The sequence below is a fragment of the Scyliorhinus torazame genome, chromosome 5 (genome assembly GCF_047496885.1).
Source record: "Scyliorhinus torazame isolate Kashiwa2021f chromosome 5, sScyTor2.1, whole genome shotgun sequence".
NCBI classification, from domain to species: domain Eukaryota; kingdom Metazoa; phylum Chordata; class Chondrichthyes; order Carcharhiniformes; family Scyliorhinidae; genus Scyliorhinus; species Scyliorhinus torazame.
Genome location: NC_092711.1, coordinates 137310113 through 137328482, shown reverse-complemented (window position 1 = coordinate 137328482; position 18370 = coordinate 137310113). Strand labels below are relative to the sequence as shown.

General features: G+C 52.6%; 1 protein-coding gene across 1 annotated transcript in view; it reads right to left on the bottom strand.

Moving 5' to 3' along the window:
- dhrs1 (dehydrogenase/reductase (SDR family) member 1) overlaps positions 1-18370 on the bottom strand; it is a 31500-nt gene extending 13130 nt beyond the window's left edge. The window contains 4 exon segments of the mRNA XM_072501365.1: positions 115-245; positions 2547-2626; positions 16684-16827; positions 18217-18370. Coding sequence (XP_072357466.1) covers positions 115-245; positions 2547-2626; positions 16684-16827; positions 18217-18366 — 505 coding nt within the window. The 5' untranslated portion in view covers positions 18367-18370.

Here is an 18370-nt window from a genome sequence, read left to right as displayed (position 1 = left end):
GAGAATCAGAGGCAGACGGAGCGTGACAGAGAGACTGATAAATGGAGACTCAAAGTGAGTAAACAATGTTTGACCTTTGGCCCGTTTACCCACACTGCCCTGCATGCAACTCACCGCTGCCTTGCAACTCCGTAAGCCACGTGAAGACGTAGCGCAGGCCACCTATTGAAGAGATGATGACGATCAGTCCCCGCTTTGCTTCGACCATTATCTGTGCCGCATATACTGAGCAGATATAGTGGCCCCTGCAGGACAAAGCAAGGTGTTTTGCAACACTCTATGACCACCAACAGTCTTCCCCTACCCACACCCCTCCATCCAACAATCCTCATGACATCCCCAATCTCCCATCTCCTCTGTTATCTTGGTGGTGGTAGGGGGAGGGGGGGGGGGGGGGGGGAAGAGAGAGAGAGAGAGAGAGAGAGAGAGAAACACCAGTTGGGACTGGATTTCACCCTGGGGTCGAGAAGGTGAAAGGTCAGTGCCTGTTCCCCCTCAGTCCCTGGGTTAAGTGCTCTAGTCATTGGAAAGGAGGATGTCATTACAGCTTGTGAAGTTGGCATGGGCACTTTGCATGGGGAAACCGTGCATGGATACAAGGGCAGGCCGGATGCCTTTGACACGGCTGACCACACCGCTCCCCCCCCCCCCCCCCCCGCCCCAATGTCTCTCCGTTGCTGCCCAGCAGGGTGGAGTGCTCACGCCTGCTTCCGTCCTTATACAATCGTAGCCGGAGAATCATTTGCAATGGGTTCTCTTCGTGGTCCCATTACCTCTGGTGTTTCCCCACCCAAAAGGCAGGGATTCCCCCACCACCATCCTCCACCCATGTCTCATCTGCACACTGCCCCTCTTCTGTGAAAGCACACAAGATAACGTGGGAGGGAATGCAGTCAGGAAAACAAAGGTAGTTAAAAAAAAATTTAAATTAAACTGCCCAAATATTCTTTTTTCCAATTAAGGGGCGATTTACCGTGGCCGATCCACCTACCCTGCACATCTTTGGGTTGTGGGGGCAAAACCCACGCAGACACGGGGAGAATGTGGAAACTCCACACGGACAGCGACCCGGGGCATGGATCGAACCTGGGACCTCGGCACCGTGAGGCAGCAATGCCCTGAAAACCAAGGTAGTTTTATGGGATTTGCATTGTTAAATATTAGAATATTTAACATTAGAAATAAGATATGGTTAGGGCAGCACGGTGGCGCAGTGGTTAGCCCTGCTGCCTCACGGTGCCACGGTCCCAGGTTCGATCCTGGCTCTGGGTCACTGTCCGTGTGGAGTTTGCACATTCTCCCCGTGTCTGCGTGGGTCTCACCCCCACAACCCAAAGATGTGCAGGGTGGGTGGATTGGCCACGCTAAATTGCTCCTTAATTGGAAACAATGAATTGGGTACTCTAAATTTATTAAAACAAAACAAAAAAACTTGTTCATGTTTAATAAATGTATTCTTTCTTGTTGTTAAAACTAATTAGCGGTCATGTTACTCTGTTCCTCCATGTTTTCTAAGACAAAAGTGGAAGTTACGGCCTCTTGAGCCATTCTGGAAAGCGAGGTAGAGAGAGGCAGAGAGGTTCAGGGGCTTTGGGACCCAGGCAGCTGAAGGAACGGGCGCCAATGGTAGTGCGATTAAAATCCACGGGGTTGAGCAGCACGGTGGCGCAGTGGGTTAGCACTGCAGTCTCACGGCGCCGAGGTCCCAAGTTCGATCCCCGTTCTAGGTCACTGTGACTATGGAGTTTGCCCATTCTCCCCGTGCCTGCGCGGGCCTCACCCCCACAGCCAAAGATGTGCAGGGTAGGTGGATCGGACACGCTAAATCGCCCCTTAATTGGAAAAAATAATTGGGTACTCTAAATTTATATCTTCAAAAAAAAATCCATGGGGGTCAGCACGGTAGCATAGTGGTTAGCACAATTGCTTCACAGCTCCAGGGTCCCAGGTTCGATTCCTGGCTTGGTTCTTGGGGGGGGGGGGGGACACGGACCTGATTGAGGTGTATAAAATTACGAGTGGCATAGATAGGATGGATAGGAAAGAACTTTTCCCATAGTAGAGGGGGTTAATAACCAGGAATGCATCGATTGTATGGTAAGGGCAGCAGGTTTAGAGGGATTTGAGGAAAAGCCTTTTCACCCAGAGGGTGGTGGGAATCTGGAACTCGCTGCCTGAAAGGGTGGTGGAGGCGGGAATCCTCTCGACATTTAAGAAACGTTTAAATGAGCACTTGAAACGCCACAGCGTACAAGGGCTATGGACCAAGTGCTGGAGAATGGGATTAGGATAGGTGCTCGATGGTCGGCACAGACACGATGGGCTGAAGGGCCTCTTGCTGTGCTGTACAACTCGAGGTAGGTCACATTGGGGGAGGGGAGGGTGATGGGATGAAAGTCAAAGCGGCAGGGACATGAGTGCTTGCCACCGCTAGGCTCCCTAACCAGATCTGGGCACTTCAATTTGAAAGCTTAGCGTCGGGAAGGCTGTTAAAATGGGGTTGGGGGGGGGGCAGCTGGATCCCATCCATTATACACTATACTCACCGCAGGCCAACGTTATTGATATCATCCCACAGCAATGGCGGAGTCTCCCAGAATTTCTTCCCCTGGCTATCAAATATTGCCTGGGGAGCAAAAGAGAGGTTTAAACGACGGGAGCGCTCCGCAGGACTGACGCCCGGCCCACCTCCAGTGTCCGCCAACCCCCTGAATGGGACAGGCTACATTTGAAGGTCCATTCCACTCACTCTGGATTCTATCCATTCATCCCCCCCCCCTCTTTCTTGTTCTGTTACCCCAGTGAATCCTTAATCGCACCTATTAGTTCCTCCCTGGACCTTCACAACGCGGGTCGTACAGATGAAGGGCCCTTATCAATTAAAACATTCAGCTCCAGGGTCAGTTTGGTCTTCGCCCCAAACTGGAGTGAGGGGGACTGCAATTCACAGTGAGCCCCACGGCAAGGATACGGGGGAATGTTTTGATGGGGGAGGGGGAATGTTTTGATGGGTGGAGGGGGAATGTTTTGATGGGGAGGGGGGATGTTTTGATGGGGGTGTGGGGAATGTTTTGATGGGGAGGGGAGTGTTTTGATGGGAGAGTGGGGAATGTTTTGATGGGGAGGGGGAATGTTTTGATGGGGGAGGGGAAATGTTTTGAATAGGGGAGGGGGAATGTTTTGATGGGGAGGGGGAATGTCTTGATGGGGAGGGGAATGTTTTGATGGGGAGGGGAATGTTTTGATGGGGAGGGGAATGTTTTGATAGGGAGGGGGAATGTTTTGATGGGGGAGGGGGAATGTTTTGATGGGGAGGGCGGAATGTTTTGATGGGGGAGGGGGAATGTTTTGATGGGGAAGGGTGTGTAGATAGCCTGGGTCACATTGTGATCCAAAAAGACGAGGTGTTGGGTGTCTTAAAAAATATTAAGGTAGATACGTCCCCAGGGCCTGATGGGATCTACCCCAGAATACTGAAGGAGGCTGGAGAGGAAATTGCTGAGGCCTTGACAGAAATCTTTGGATCCTCACTGTCTTCAGGGGGTGTCCCGGAGGACTGGAGAATAGCCAATGTTGTTCCTCTGTTTAAGAAGGGTAGCAAGGATAATCCCGGGAACTACAGGCCGGTGAGCCTTACTTCAGTGGTAGGGAAATTACTGGAGAGAATTCTTCGAGACAGGATCTATTCCCATTTGGAAGCAAATGGACGTATTAGTGAGAGGCAGCATGGTTTTGTGAAGGGAGGTCGTGTCTCACTAACTTGATAGAGTTTTTCGAGGAGGTCACTAAGATGATTGATGCAGGTAGGGCAGTGGATGTTGTCTATATAGACTTCAGTAAGGCCTTTGACAAGGTCCCTCATGGTAGACTAGTACAAAAGGTGAAGTCACACGGGATCAGGGGTGAGCTGGCAAGGTGGATACAGAACTAGCTAGGTCATAGAAGGCAGAGAGTAGCAATGGAAGGATGCTTTTCTAATTGGAGGGCTGTGACCAGTGGTGTTCCACAGGGATCAGTGCTGGGACCTTTGCCCTTTGTAGTATATATAAATGATTTGGAGGAAAATGTAACTGGTCTGATTAGTAAGTTTGCAGACGACACAAAGGTTGGTGGAATTGCGGATAGCGATGAGGACTGTCAGAGGATACAGCAGGATTTAGATTGTTTGGAGACTTGGGCGGAGAGATGGCAGATGGAGTTTAATCCGGACAAATGTGAGGTAATGCATTTTGGAAGGTCTAATGCAGGTAGGGAATATACAGTGAATGGTAGAACCCTCAAGAGTATTGAAAGTCAAAGAGATCTAGGAGTACAGGTCCACAGGTCATTGAAAGGGGCAACACAGGTGGAGAAGGTAGTCAAGAAGGCATACGGCATGCTTGCCTTCATTGGCCGGGGCATTGAGTATAAGAATTGGCAAGTCATGTTGCAGCTGTATAGAACCTTAGTTAGGCCACACTTGGAGTATAGTGTTCAATTCTGGTCGCCACACTACCAGAAGGATGTGGAGGCTTTAGAGAGGATGCAGAAGAGATTTACCAGAATGTTGCCTGGTATGGAGGGCATTAGCTATGAGGAGCGGTTGAATAAACTCGGTTTGTTCTCACTGGAACGACGGAGGTTGAGGGGCGACCTGATAGAGGTATACAAAATTATGAGGGGCATAGACAGAGTGGATAGTCAGAGGCTTTTCCCCAGGGTAGAGGGGTCAATTACTAGGGGGCATAGGTTTAAGGTGAGAGGGGCAAGGTTTAGAGTAGATGTACGAGGCAAGTTTTTTACGCAGAGGGTAGTGGGTGCCTGGAACTCGCTACCGGAGGAGGTGGTGGAAGCAGGGACGATAGTGACATTTAAGGGCATCTTGACAAATACATGAATAGGATGGGAATAGAGGATACGGACCCAGGAAGTGTAGAAGATTGTAGTTTAGTCGGGCAGCATGGTCGGCACGGGCTTGGAGGGCCGAAGGGCCTGTTCCTGTGCTGTACATTTCTTTGTTCTTTGTTTGTTTTGATGGGGGAGGGGGGAATGTTTTGATGGGGAGGGGAGTGGGATTGTTTTGATGGGGAGGGGGGGAATGTTTTGATGGGGGAGGGGGAGTGTTTTGATAGGGGAGGGGAATGTTTTGATGGGGGAGGGGGAATGTTTTGATGGGCGGGGAATGATTTGATGGGGAGGGGGGAATGTTTTGATGGGAGGGGGAATGTTTTGATGGGGGAGGGGGAATGTTTTGATGGGGAGGGGGAATGTTTTGATGGGGGAGGGGGGAATGTTTTGTTGGGGCGGGGGGAATGTTTTGATGGGAAGGGGGAATGTTTTGATGGGTGGAGGGGGGAATGTTTTGATGGGTGGAGGGGGAATGTTTTGATGGGGAGGGGGGATGTTTTGATGGGGGTGTGGGGAATGTTTTGATGGGGAGGGGGAATGTTTTGATGGGGAGGGGGAGTGTTTTGATGGGAGAGTGGGGAATGTTTTGATGAGGAGGGGGGAATGTTTTGATGGGGGAGGGGAAATGTTTGATAGGGGAGGGGGAATGTTTTGATGGGGAGGGGGAATGTTTTGATGGGGCGGGGTAATGTCTTCATGGGGGGAATGTTTTGATGGGGGAGGGAGGAATGTTTTGTTGGGAGTGGGAATGTTTTGATGGGGAGGGGGAATGTTTTGATGGGGGAGTGGGGAATGTTTTGATGAGGAGGGGGGAATGTTTTGATGGGGGAGGGGAAATGTTTTGATAGGGGAGGGGAATGTTTTGATGGGGAGGGGGAGTGTTTTGATGGGGAGGGGGAATGTTTTGATGGGGAGGGGGGAATGTTTTGATGGGGGAGGGGTAATGCCTTGATGGGGGGGAATGTTTTGATGGGGGAGGGGTAATGTCTTGATGGGGGAGAATGTTTTGATAGGGGAGGGAGGAATGTTTTGTTGGGAGTGGGAATGTTTTGATGGGGAGGGGGAATGTTTTGTTGGGAGGGGGAGTGTTTTGATGGGGGAGGGGGAATGTTTTGATGGGGAGGGGGAATGTTTTGATGGGGAGGTGGAATGTTTTGATGGGGAGGGGGATGTTTTGATGGGGGAAGGGGGAATGTTTTGTTGGGGCGGAGGGAATGTTTTGATGGGAAGGGGGAATGTTTTGATGGGTGGAGGGGGGAATGTTTTGATCGGGAGGGGGGATGTTTTGACGGGGGAGGGGGAATGTTTTGATGGGGAGGTGGAATGTTTTGATGGGGGAGGGGGATGTTTTGATGGGGGAGGGGCGAATGTTTTGTTGGGGCGGGGGGAATGTTTTGATGGGAAGGGGGAATGTTTTGATGGGTGGAGGGGGGAATGTTTTGGTGGGGAGGGGGAATGTTTTGATGGGGAGGGGGAGTGTTTTGATGGGGAGGGGTAATGTCTTGATGGGGGGAGAATGTTTTGATAGGGGAGGGAGGAATGTTTTGTTGGGAATGGGAATGTTTTGCTGGGGAGGGGGAATGTTTTGTTGGGAGGGGGAATGTTTTATTGGGAGGGGGGAATGTTTTGATGGGGGAGGGGGAATGTTTTGATGGGGAGGGGGAATGTTTTGATGGGGAGGGGGAATGTTTTGATGGGGAGGGGGAATGTTTTGATGGGGAGGGGGATTGTTTTGATGGGGAGGGGGGATGTTTTGATGGGGGAGGGGGGGATGTTTTGATGGTGAGGGGGGAATGTTTTGATGGGGGAGGGGGATGTTTTGATGGGGGAGGGGGGCATGTTTTGATGGGGAGGGGGAATGTTTTGATGGGGAGGGGGATTGTTTTGATGGGGAGGGGAGAATGTTTTGATGGGGAGGGGGAATGTTTTGAACGGGAGGGGGATTGTTTTGATGGGGAGGGGGAATGTTTTGATGGGATGAGGGGGTGTTTTGTTGGGAGGGGGAATGTTTTGATGGGGGAGGTGGGAATGTTTTGTTGGGGAGGGGGAATGTTTTGATGGGGGAGGGGGGAATGTTTTGATGGGGGAGGGGGGAATGTTTTGATGGGGAGGGGGAGTGTTTTGATGGGGGAGGCGGGAATGTTTTGATGGGGCAGGTGGGAATGTTTTGATGGGGGAGGGGGCATATTTTGATGGGGGAGGCAGGAATGTTTTGTTGGGGCTGGGGGAATGTTTTGATGGGGAGGGGGAATGTTTTGATGGGGAAGGGGGAGTGTTTTGATGGGGAGGGGGGAATGTTTTGATGGGGAGGGGGGAATGTTTTGATGGGGAGGGGTAATGCCTTGATGGGGGGGAATGTTTTGATGGGGAGGGGTAATGTCTTGATGGGGGAGAATGTTTTGATAGGGGAGGGAGGAATGTTTTGTTGGGAGTGGGAATGTTTTGATGGGGAGGGGGAATGTTTTGTTGGGAGGGGGAGTGTTTTGATGGGGAGGGGGAATGTTTTGATGGGGGAGGGGGAATGTTTTGATGGGGGAGGGGCGAATGTTTTGTTGGGGCGGGGGGAATGTTTTGATGGGAAGGGGGAATGTTTTGATGGGTGGAGGGGGGAATGTTTTGGTGGGGAGGGGGAATGTTTTGATGGGGAGGGGGAGTGTTTTGATGGGGAGGGGTAATGTCTTGATGGGGGAGAATGTTTTGACAGGGGAGGGAGGAATGTTTTGTTGGGAATGGGAATGTTTTGCTGGGGAGGGGGAATGTTTTGTTGGGAGGGGGAATGTTTTATTGGGAGGGGGGAATGTTTTGATGGGGGAGGGGGAATGTTTTGATGGGGAGGGGGAATGTTTTGATGGGGGAGGGGGAATGTTTTGATGGGGGGGGATGTTTTGATGGGGGAGGGGGGAATGTTTTGCTGGGGGGGGATGTTTTGATGGTGAGGGGGGAATGTTTTGATGGGGGAGGGGGATGTTTTGATGGGGGAGGGGGCATGTTTTGATGGGGAGGGGGAATGTTTTGATGGGGAGGGGGGAATCTTTTGATGGGGAGGGGGATTGTTTTGATGGGGAGGGGAGAATGTTTTGATGGGGAGGGGGAATGTTTTGAACGGGAGGGGGATTGTTTTGATGGGGAGGGGGAATGTTTTGATGGTATGAGGGGGTGTTTTGTTGGGAGGGGGAATGTTTTGATGGGGGAGGTGGGAATGTTTTGTTGGGGAGGGGGAATGTTTTGGTGGGGGAGGGGGGAATGTTTTGATGGGGGAGGGGGGAATGTTTTGATGGGGAGGGGGAGTGTTTTGATGGGGGAGGCGGGAATGTTTTGATGGGGCAGGTGGGAATGTTTTGATGGGGGAGGGGGCATATTTTGATGGGGGAGGCAGGAATGTTTTGTTGGGGCTGGGGGAATGTTTTGATGGGGAGGGGGAATGTTTTGATGGGGGAGGGGGAATGTTTTGATGGGGAGGGGGAGTGTTTTGATGGAGGGGGGAATGTTTTGATGGGTGGAGGGGGGAATGTTTTGGTGGGGAGGGGGAATGTTTTGATGGGGAGGGGGAGTGTTTTGATGGGGAGGGGTAATGTCTTGATGGGGGAGAATGTTTTGACAGGGGAGGGAGGAATGTTTTGTTGGGAATGGGAATGTTTTGCTGGGGAGGGGGAATGTTTTGTTGGGAGGGGGAATGTTTTATTGGGAGGGGGGGAATGTTTTGATGGGGGAGGGGGAATGTTTTGATGGGGAGGGGGAATGTTTTGATGGGGGAGGGGGAATGTTTTGATGGGGGGGGATGTTTTGATGGGGGAGGGGGGAATGTTTTGCTGGGGGGGGATGTTTTGATGGTGAGGGGGGAATGTTTTGATGGGGGAGGGGGATGTTTTGATGGGGGAGGGGGCATGTTTTGATGGGGAGGGGGAATGTTTTGATGGGGAGGGGGGAATCTTTTGATGGGGAGGGGGATTGTTTTGATGGGGAGGGGAGAATGTTTTGATGGGGAGGGGGAATGTTTTGAACGGGAGGGGGATTGTTTTGATGGGGAGGGGGAATGTTTTGATGGTATGAGGGGGTGTTTTGTTGGGAGGGGGAATGTTTTGATGGGGGAGGTGGGAATGTTTTGTTGGGGAGGGGGAATGTTTTGGTGGGGGAGGGGGGAATGTTTTGATGGGGGAGGGGGGAATGTTTTGATGGGGAGGGGGAGTGTTTTGATGGGGGAGGCGGGAATGTTTTGATGGGGCAGGTGGGAATGTTTTGATGGGGGAGGGGGAATGTTTTGATGGGGGCGGGGGAATGTTTTGATGGGGCGGGGGAATGATTTGATGGGGAGGGGGGAATGTTTTGATGGGGAGGGGGAATGTTTTGATGGGGGAGGGGGAATGTTTTGATGGGGAGGGGAAATGTTTTGATGGGGAGGGGGAATGTTTTGATGGGGGAGGGGGGAATGTTTTGTTGGGGCGGGGGGAATGTTTTGATGGGAAGGGGGAATGTTTTGATGGGTGGAGGGGGAAATGTTGTGATGGGTGGAGGGGGAATGTTTTGATGGGGAGGGGGAATGTTTTGATGAGATGGGGGGAATGCTTTGATGGGGGAGGGGAAATGTTTTGATAGGGGAGGGGGAATGTTTTGATGGGCAGGGGGAATGTCTTGATGGGGAGGGGGAATGTTTTGATGGGGGAGGGGGAATGTTTTGATGGGGGCGGGGTAATGTCTTGATGGGGGGAATGTTTTGATGGGGGAGGGAGGAATGTTTTGTTGGGAGTGGGAATGTTTTGATGGGGAGGGGGAATGTTTTGTTGGGGGAGGGGAAGTGTTTTGATGGGGGGGTGGGGAATGTTTTGATGAGGAGGGGGGAATGTTTTGATGGGGAGGGGAAATGTTTTGATGGGGAGGGGAAATGTTTTGATAGGGGAGGGGGAATGTTTTGATGGGGAGGGGGGATGTTTTGATGGGGAGGGGGAGTGTTTTGATGGGGAGGGGGGAATGTTTTGATGGGGAGGGGGGAATGTTTTGATGGGGGAGGGGTAATGCCTTGATGGGGGGGAATGTTTTGATGGAGAGGGGTAATGTCTTGATGGGGGAGAATGTTTTGATAGGGGAGGGAGGAATGTTATGTTGGGAGTGGGAATGTTTTGATGGGGAGGGGGAATGTTTTGTTGGGAGGGGGAGTGTTTTGATGGGGGAGGGGGAATGTTTTGATGGGGGAGGGGGAATGTTTTGATGGGGAGGTGGAATGTTTTGATGGGGGAGGGGGATGTTTTGATGGGGGAGGGGGGAATGTTTTGTTGGGGCGGAGGGAATGTTTTGATGGGAAGGGGGAATGTTTTGATGGGTGGAGGGGGGAATGTTTTGATGGGGAGGGGGGATGTTTTGACGGGGGAGGGGGAATGTTTTGATGGGGAGGTGGAATGTTTTGATGGGGGAGGGGGATGTTTTGATGGGGAGGGGCGAATGTTTTGTTGGGGCGGGGGGAATGTTTTGATGGGAAGGAGGAATGTTTTGATGGGTGGAGGGGGGAATGTTTTGGTGGGGAGGGGGAATGTTTTGATGGGGAGGGGGAGTGTTTTGATGGGGAGGGGTAATGTCTTGATGGGGGAGAATGTTTTGATAGGGGAGGGAGGAATGTTTTGTTGGGAATGGGAATGTTTTGCTGGGGAGGGGGAATGTTTTGTTGGGAGGGGGAATGTTTTATTGGGAGGGGGGAATGTTTTGATGGGGGAGGGGGAATGTTTTGATGGGGAGGGGGAATGTTTTGATGGGGGAGGGGGAATGTTTTGATGGGGGGGGATGTTTTGATGGGGGAGGGGGGAATGTTTTGCTGGGGGGGATGTTTTGATGGTGAGGGGGGAATGTTTTGATGGGGAGGGGGATGTTTTGATGGGGGAGGGGGGCATGTTTTGATGGGGAGGGGGAATGTTTTGATGGGGAGGGGGGAATCTTTTGATGGGGAGGGGGATTGTTTTGATGGGGAGGGGAGAATGTTTTGATGGGGAGGGGGAATGTTTTGAACGGGAGGGGGATTGTTTTGATGGGGAGGGGGAATGTTTTGATGGGATGAGGGGGTGTTTTGTTGGGAGGGGGAATGTTTTGATGGGGGAGGTGGGAATGTTTTGTTGGGGAGGGGGAATGTTTTGATGGGGGAGGGGGGAATGTTTTGATGGGGGAGGGGGGAATGTTTTGATGGGGAGGGGGAGTGTTTTGATGGGGGAGGCGGGAATGTTTTGATGGGGCAGGTGGGAATGTTTTGATGGGGGAGGGGGCATATTTTGATGGGGGAGGCAGGAATGTTTTGTTGGGAGTGGGAATGTTTTGATGGGGGAGGGGAAGTGTTTCGATGGGGGGGTGGGGAATGTTTTGATGAGGAGGGGGGAATGTTTTGATGGGGAGGGGAAATGTTTTGATGGGGAGGGGAAATGTTTTGATAGGGGAGGGGGAATGTTTTGATGGGGAGGGGGAATGTTTTGATGGGGGAGGGGGAGTGTTTTGATGGGGAGGGGGGAATGTTTTGATGGGGAGGGGGGAATGTTTTGATGGGGGAGGGGTAATGCCTTGATGGGGGGGAATGTTTTGATGGGGGAGGGGTAATGTCTTGATGGGGGAGAATGTTTTGATAGGGAGGGAGGATGTTTTGTTGGGAGTGGGAATGTTTTGATGGGGAGGGGGAATGTTTTGTTGGGAGGGGGAGTGTTTTGATGGGGGAGGGGGAATGTTTTGATGGGGAGGGGGAATGTTTTGATGGGGAGGTGGAATGTTTTGATGGGGAGGGGGATGTTTTGATGGGGGAAGGGGGAATGTTTTGTTGGGGCGGAGGGAATGTTTTGATGGGAAGGGGGAATGTTTTGATGGGTGGAGGGGGAATGTTTTGATCGGGAGGGGGGATGTTTTGACGGGGGAGGGGGAATGTTTTGATGGGGAGGTGGAATGTTTTGATGGGGGAGGGGGATGTTTTGATGGGGGAGGGGCGAATGTTTTGTTGGGGCGGGGGGAATGTTTTGATGGGAAGGGGGAATGTTTTGATGGGTGGAGGGGGGAATGTTTTGGTGGGGAGGGGGAATGTTTTGATGGGGAGGGGGAGTGTTTTGATGGGGAGGGGTAATGTCTTGATGGGGGAGAATGTTTTGATAGGGGAGGGAGGAATGTTTTGTTGGGAATGGGAATGTTTTGCTGGGGAGGGGGAATGTTTTGTTGGGAGGGGGAATGTTTTATTGGGAGGGGGGAATGTTTTGATGGGGGAGGGGGAATGTTTTGATGGGGAGGGGGAATGTTTTGATGGGGAGGGGGAATGTTTTGATGGGGAGGGGGAATGTTTTGATGGGGAGGGGGATTGTTTTGATGGGGAGGGGGGATGTTTTGATGGGGGAGGGGGGGATGTTTTGATGGTGAGGGGGGAATGTTTTGATGGGGGAGGGGGATGTTTTGATGGGGGAGGGGGGCATGTTTTGATGGGGAGGGGGAATGTTTTGATGGGGAGGGGGATTGTTTTGATGGGGAGGGGAGAATGTTTTGATGGGGAGGGGGAATGTTTTGAACGGGAGGGGGATTGTTTTGATGGGGAGGGGGAATGTTTTGATGGGATGAGGGGGTGTTTTGTTGGGAGGGGGAATGTTTTGATGGGGGAGGTGGGAATGTTTTGTTGGGGAGGGGGAATGTTTTGATGGGGGAGGGGGGAATGTTTTGATGGGGGAGGGGGGAATGTTTTGATGGGGAGGGGGAGTGTTTTGATGGGGAGGCGGGAATGTTTTGATGGGGCAGGTGGGAATGTTTTGATGGGCAGGTGGGAATGTTTTGATGGGGGAGGGGGCATATTTTGATGGGGGAGGCAGGAATGTTTTGTTGGGGCTGGGGGAATGTTTTGATGGGGAGGGGGAATGTTTTGATGGGGAAGGGGGAGTGTTTTGATGGGGAGGGGGGAATGTTTTGATGGGGAGGGGGGAATGTTTTGATGGGGAGGGGTAATGCCTTGATGGGGGGGAATGTTTTGATGGGGAGGGGTAATGTCTTGATGGGGGAGAATGTTTTGATAGGGGAGGGAGGAATGTTTTGTTGGGAGTGGGAATGTTTTGATGGGGAGGGGGAATGTTTTGTTGGGAGGGGGAGTGTTTTGATGGGGAGGGGGAATGTTTTGATGGGGGAGGGGGAATGTTTTGATGGGGGAGGGGCGAATGTTTTGTTGGGGCGGGGGGAATGTTTTGATGGGAAGGGGGAATGTTTTGATGGGTGGAGGGGGGAATGTTTTGGTGGGGAGGGGGAATGTTTTGATGGGGAGGGGGAGTGTTTTGATGGGGAGGGGTAATGTCTTGATGGGGGAGAATGTTTTGACAGGGGAGGGAGGAATGTTTTGTTGGGAATGGGAATGTTTTGCTGGGGAGGGGGAATGTTTTGTTGGGAGGGGGAATGTTTTATTGGAGGGGGGAATGTTTTGATGGGGGAGGGGGAATGTTTTGATGGGGAGGGGGAATGTTTTGATGGGGGAGGGGATGTTTTGATGGGGGGGATGTTTTGATGGGGGAGGGGGGAATGTTTTGCTGGGGGGGGATGTTTTGATGGTGAGGGGGGAATGTTTTGATGGGGGAGGGGGATGTTTTGATGGGGGAGGGGCATGTTTTGATGGGGAGGGGGAATGTTTTGATGGGGAGGGGGGAATCTTTTGATGGGGAGGGGGATTGTTTTGATGGGGAGGGGAGAATGTTTTGATGGGGAGGGGGAATGTTTTGAACGGGAGGGGGATTGTTTGATGGGGAGGGGGAATGTTTTGATGGTATGAGGGGGTGTTTTGTTGGAGGGGGAATGTTTTGATGGGGGAGGTGGGAATGTTTTGTTGGGGAGGGGGAATGTTTTGGTGGGGGAGGGGGGAATGTTTTGATGGGGGAGGGGGGGAATGTTTTTGATGGGGAGGGGGAGTGTTTTGATGGGGGAGGCGGGAATGTTTTGATGGGCAGGTGGAATGTTTTGATGGTGGAGGGGGCATATTTTGATGGGGGAGGCAGGAATGTTTTGTTGGGGCTGGGGAATGTTTTGATGGGGAGGGGGAATGTTTTGATGGGGAGGGGGAATGTTTTGATGGGGAGGGGAGTGTTTTGATGGAGGGGGGAATGTTTTGATGGGTGAGGGGGGGAATGTTTTTATGGGGAGTGGGGAATGTTTTGATGTGGAGGGGGAATGTTTTGCTGGGGAGGGGGGAATGTTTTGATGGGAGGGGGAGGGTTTTGATGGGAGGGGGGAATGTTTTGATGGGGAGGGGGAGTGTTTTGATGGGGAGGGGGATGTTTTTATGGGGGCGGCGGGGAATGTTTTTATGGGAGAGGGGGGGAATGCTTTGATGGGGAGGGGGAATGTTTTGATGGGAGTGGGGTTGTTTGATGTGGAGGGGGAATGTTTTGATAGGATGGGGGGGAATATTTGTTGGGAGGGGCAATGTTTTGAATGGGAGGGGGAATGTTTTGATGGGGGAGGTGGGAATGTTTTGTTGGGGAGGGGGAATGTTTTGATGGTGAAGGGGGGAATGTTTTGTTGGGGGAGGGGGAATGTTTTGATGGGGGAGGGGAGAATGTTTTGTTGGGGGAGGGGGAATGTTTTGATGGGGGAGTGGGGAATGTTTTGAAGTGGAGGATGAGTGTTTTGATGGGGGGATGGGGAATGTTTTGATGGGGAGGGGAAATGTTTTGATGGGGAGGCGGGGAATGTTTTGATGGGGGAGGGGGGGGATGTTTTGATGGGGGAGGGGGGGATGTTTTGATGGGAGTGAGGGGGGGATGTTTTGATGGGGGAGGGGGGGATGTTTTGATGGGGTGGGGTGAATGTTTTGTTGGGAGGGGCAATGTTTTGAATGGGAGGGGGAATGTTTTGATGGGGAGGGGGAATCTTTTGATGGGGAGGGTGGATTGTTTTGATGGGGAGGGGAGAATGTTTTGATGGGGAGGGGAATGTTTTGAACGGGAGGGGGATTGTTTTGATGGGGAGGGGGAATGTTTGATGGTATGAGGGGGTGTTTTGTTGGGAGGGGGAATGTTTTGATGGGGGAGGTGGGAATGTTTTGTTGGGGAGGGGGAATGTTTTGGTGGGGGAGGGGGGAATGTTTGATGGGGGAGGGGGGAATGTTTTGATGGGGAGGGGGAGTGTTTTGATGGGGGAGGCGGGAATGTTTTGATGGGGCAGGTGGGAATGTTTTGATGGGGGAGGGGGCATATTTTGATGATGGGGAGGCAGGAATGTTTTGTTGGGGCTGGGGGAATGTTTTGATGGGGGAGGGGGAATGTTTTGATGGGGGAGGGGGATGTTTTGATGGGGAGGGGGAGTGTTTTGATGGAGGGGGGGGAATGTTTTTATGGGGGAGTGGGGAATGTTTTGATGTGGAGGGGGAATGTTTTGATGGGGAGGGGGGAATGTTTTGATGGGGAGGGGGAGGGTTTTGATGGGGAGGGGGGAATGTTTTGATGGGGAGGGGGAGTGTTTTGATGGGGAGGGGGATGTTTTTATGGGGGCGGCGGGAATGTTTTTATGGGGAGGGGGGAATGCTTTGATGGGGAGGGGGAATGTTTTGATGGGGAGTGGGGTTGTTTTGATGTGGAGGGGGAATGTTTTGATAGGATGGGGGGAATGTTTTGTTGGGAGGGGCAATGTTTTGAATGGGAGGGGGAATGTTTTGATGGGGGAGGTGGGAATGTTTTGTTGGGGAGGGGGAATGTTTTGTTGGGGAGGGGGAATGTTTTGATGGTGAAGGGGGAATGTTTTGTTGGGGGAGGGGGAATGTTTTGATGGGGGAGGGGAGAATGTTTTGTTGGGGGATGGGGAATGTTTTGATGGGGGAGTGGGGAATGTTTTGAAGTGGAGGATGAGTGTTTTGATGGGGGGATGGGGAATGTTTTGATGGGGAGGGGAAATGTTTTGATTGGGAGGCGGGAATGTTTTGATGGGGGAGGGGGGGGATGTTTTGATGGGGGAGGGGGGGATGTTTTGATGGGGTGGGGTGAATGTTTTGTTGGGAGGGGCAATGTTTTGAATGGGAGGGGGAATGTTTTGATGGGGGAGGGGGAATGTTTTGATGGGGGAGGCGGGAATGTTTTGATGGGGAGGGGGGGATGTTTTGGTGGGGTGAATGTTTTGTTGGGAGGGGCAATGTTTTGAATGGGAGGGGGAATGTTTTGATGGGGATGGGGGGAATGTTTTGTTGGGGGAGGGGGGAATGTTTTGATAGGATGGGGTGAATGTTTTGTTGGGAGGGGCAATGTTTTGAATGGGAGGGGCAATGTTTTGAATGGGAGGGGCAATGTTTTGAATGGGAGGGGGAATGTTTTGATGGGGGAGGGAGGAATGTTTTGATAGGGGAGGGGGAGTGTTTTGATGGGGGTGGCGGGAATGTTTTGATGGGGTGGGGGAGTGTTTTGATGGGGGAGGGTGGAATGTTTTGATGGGGGAGGGGGAGTGTTTTGATGGGGGAGGGGGAATGTTTTGATGGGGGAGGGGGACTCTTTTGATGGGGGAGGGGGGAATGTTTTGATGGGGAGGGGGGAATGTTTTGATGGGGAGGGGGACTCTTTTGATGGGGGAGGGGGGATTGTTTTGACGCAGGGAGGGCGGAATCTTTTTTTTTAGGGAGAGGGCAGAGGAAACCATTCAATGGCACCCCCGTTAGGGGAGCCCTAACCCAACTCCCCGCCACAAAAATGAATTTAGTCTAGCGAAGACCGCGGATAACCACAGAGGTGGCGGAATGTTTTGCTGGGGTAACGGGAGGGTTTTAATGGGGGAGGGATCCTGCCCCCCCCATCCCACCCAGTGATTTTCTCCCCGACGTGCTGGTGGCAATCTCCCTACCCGGACTCCAGCATACGCGTTGTTGACCAAAACGTCTAGCCGGCCTTCCTGCTCCTGCTTGACCTGGTTGAAGAGTGAGCGGACCTGGTCATCGCTGGAGGAGTCGCACACCACGGGCACGCAGCTCCCTCCCCGTGCCTCCACCTGTGAAGAAAAGGACAAAGGGAAAAGTGAGGCAATTTGCGTCCTGGGTGCCCTCTGCAGCCTGGGCATGCCTTCTTCTCCGAGTCCATCTACATGAAGGCACCATTGCGTTCCCTGCAGGCCCCTAGAGCCCCACCACCTACCCTGTTGGGGGAGAAGGGTATGGTTTCTATGTGTACCTTCCCCTACTCTACTGACAGCAGCGTTAAACTGCTTTTCTTCGCGGAATCTTACTGTACATAAAATGGCAGCCACGGCTGTTCAGCAGCAGCAATTGTAGCATTTCTGCCCAGCCTCCCCATTTATCAAAGGAATAGGGCATTGTAAAATGGCCACCGTATTTGTCTCCATGGAATGCGTCGCCCTACAAAATGGCCACCACATTTGTCTGCGTGACATTTCCTGCAGTACAAAATGGCCGTCAAGCTTGTGCATGTCAGCCGCTGCATCACCAAAGTAATGGTGACCGTGAGAGCCATCATGGATTGCCGTAAAAAAGATCCATCTGGGGCGGCACAGTGGTCAGCCCTGCTGCCTCACGGCGCCGAGGACCCGGGTTCGATCCCGGCTCTGGGTCACTGGTCCGTGTGGAGTTTGCACATTCTCCCCGTGTCTGCGTGGGTCTCACCCCCGCAACCCAAAAGATGTGCAGGGTAGGTGGATTGGCCACACTAAATTGCCCCTTTAATTGGAAAAAAAATAATTGGGTACTCTAACTCTCCCTTCCCCACAACAATATGACTGACTCTTAACTTCCCCGCCCCCCTCCAAAATGACCAAGCAGACCTGTTCAGTCCAAAGGGGCAAATAGGGAAGGGCAACAAATGCCGGGACCCTGTCGGCAACGCCCACCTCGGAGCGAGTGGTTAGGATCGGGAACGCGCTGCCCAAGAGCGCAGGCAGAGGCGAGTTTCATCATGGCTTTCAGGAGGGGACTTGGATTGTTATCAGGGAGAAGATGGGGTGGGGGTAAATGGGGCTGGTTTAGCACAAGACCAGCAGCGCAGGTTCAATTCCCGTACCGGCCTCCCCGAACAGGCGCCGGAATGTGGCGACTAGAGTCTTCTCACAGTAACTTCATTGAAGCCATTGTGGCAATAAGCGATTATTATTAAATGGTTCCTACGCAGAGCCGGGGCTGAACACAATGGGCCCCCGTCTGTGCTGCGCCCATTATACGATGACAGCACAGCTGATTGTGGCATCTTGCTGTGTGCAAAATGGCTGTGGCGTTTCCCACATCGCAACCGTTTCTAAAGGGCCTCCCACTAGCCGTGAAACGCTTCACACTGGTCAGATCATTCGTGCCGCGCATGGCTGGCGCTCGCTCTGCTTCTCCACCCGCAGGCGCCCCACCCTGCCTCCATCGCACCCCAGCTGCCGCTTCACCTCCTTGGCCGCTTTCTGCAGCGTGTCCATGTTGCGTCCGGTGATGTAGACAGTGGCTCCGGCCTCCCCCAGCTGCAGCGCGATGCCTTTGCCGATGCCCCGGGAGGCACCGGTCACGATGCACACGTGGCCCAGCAGCGCCCGGGCCATGTTC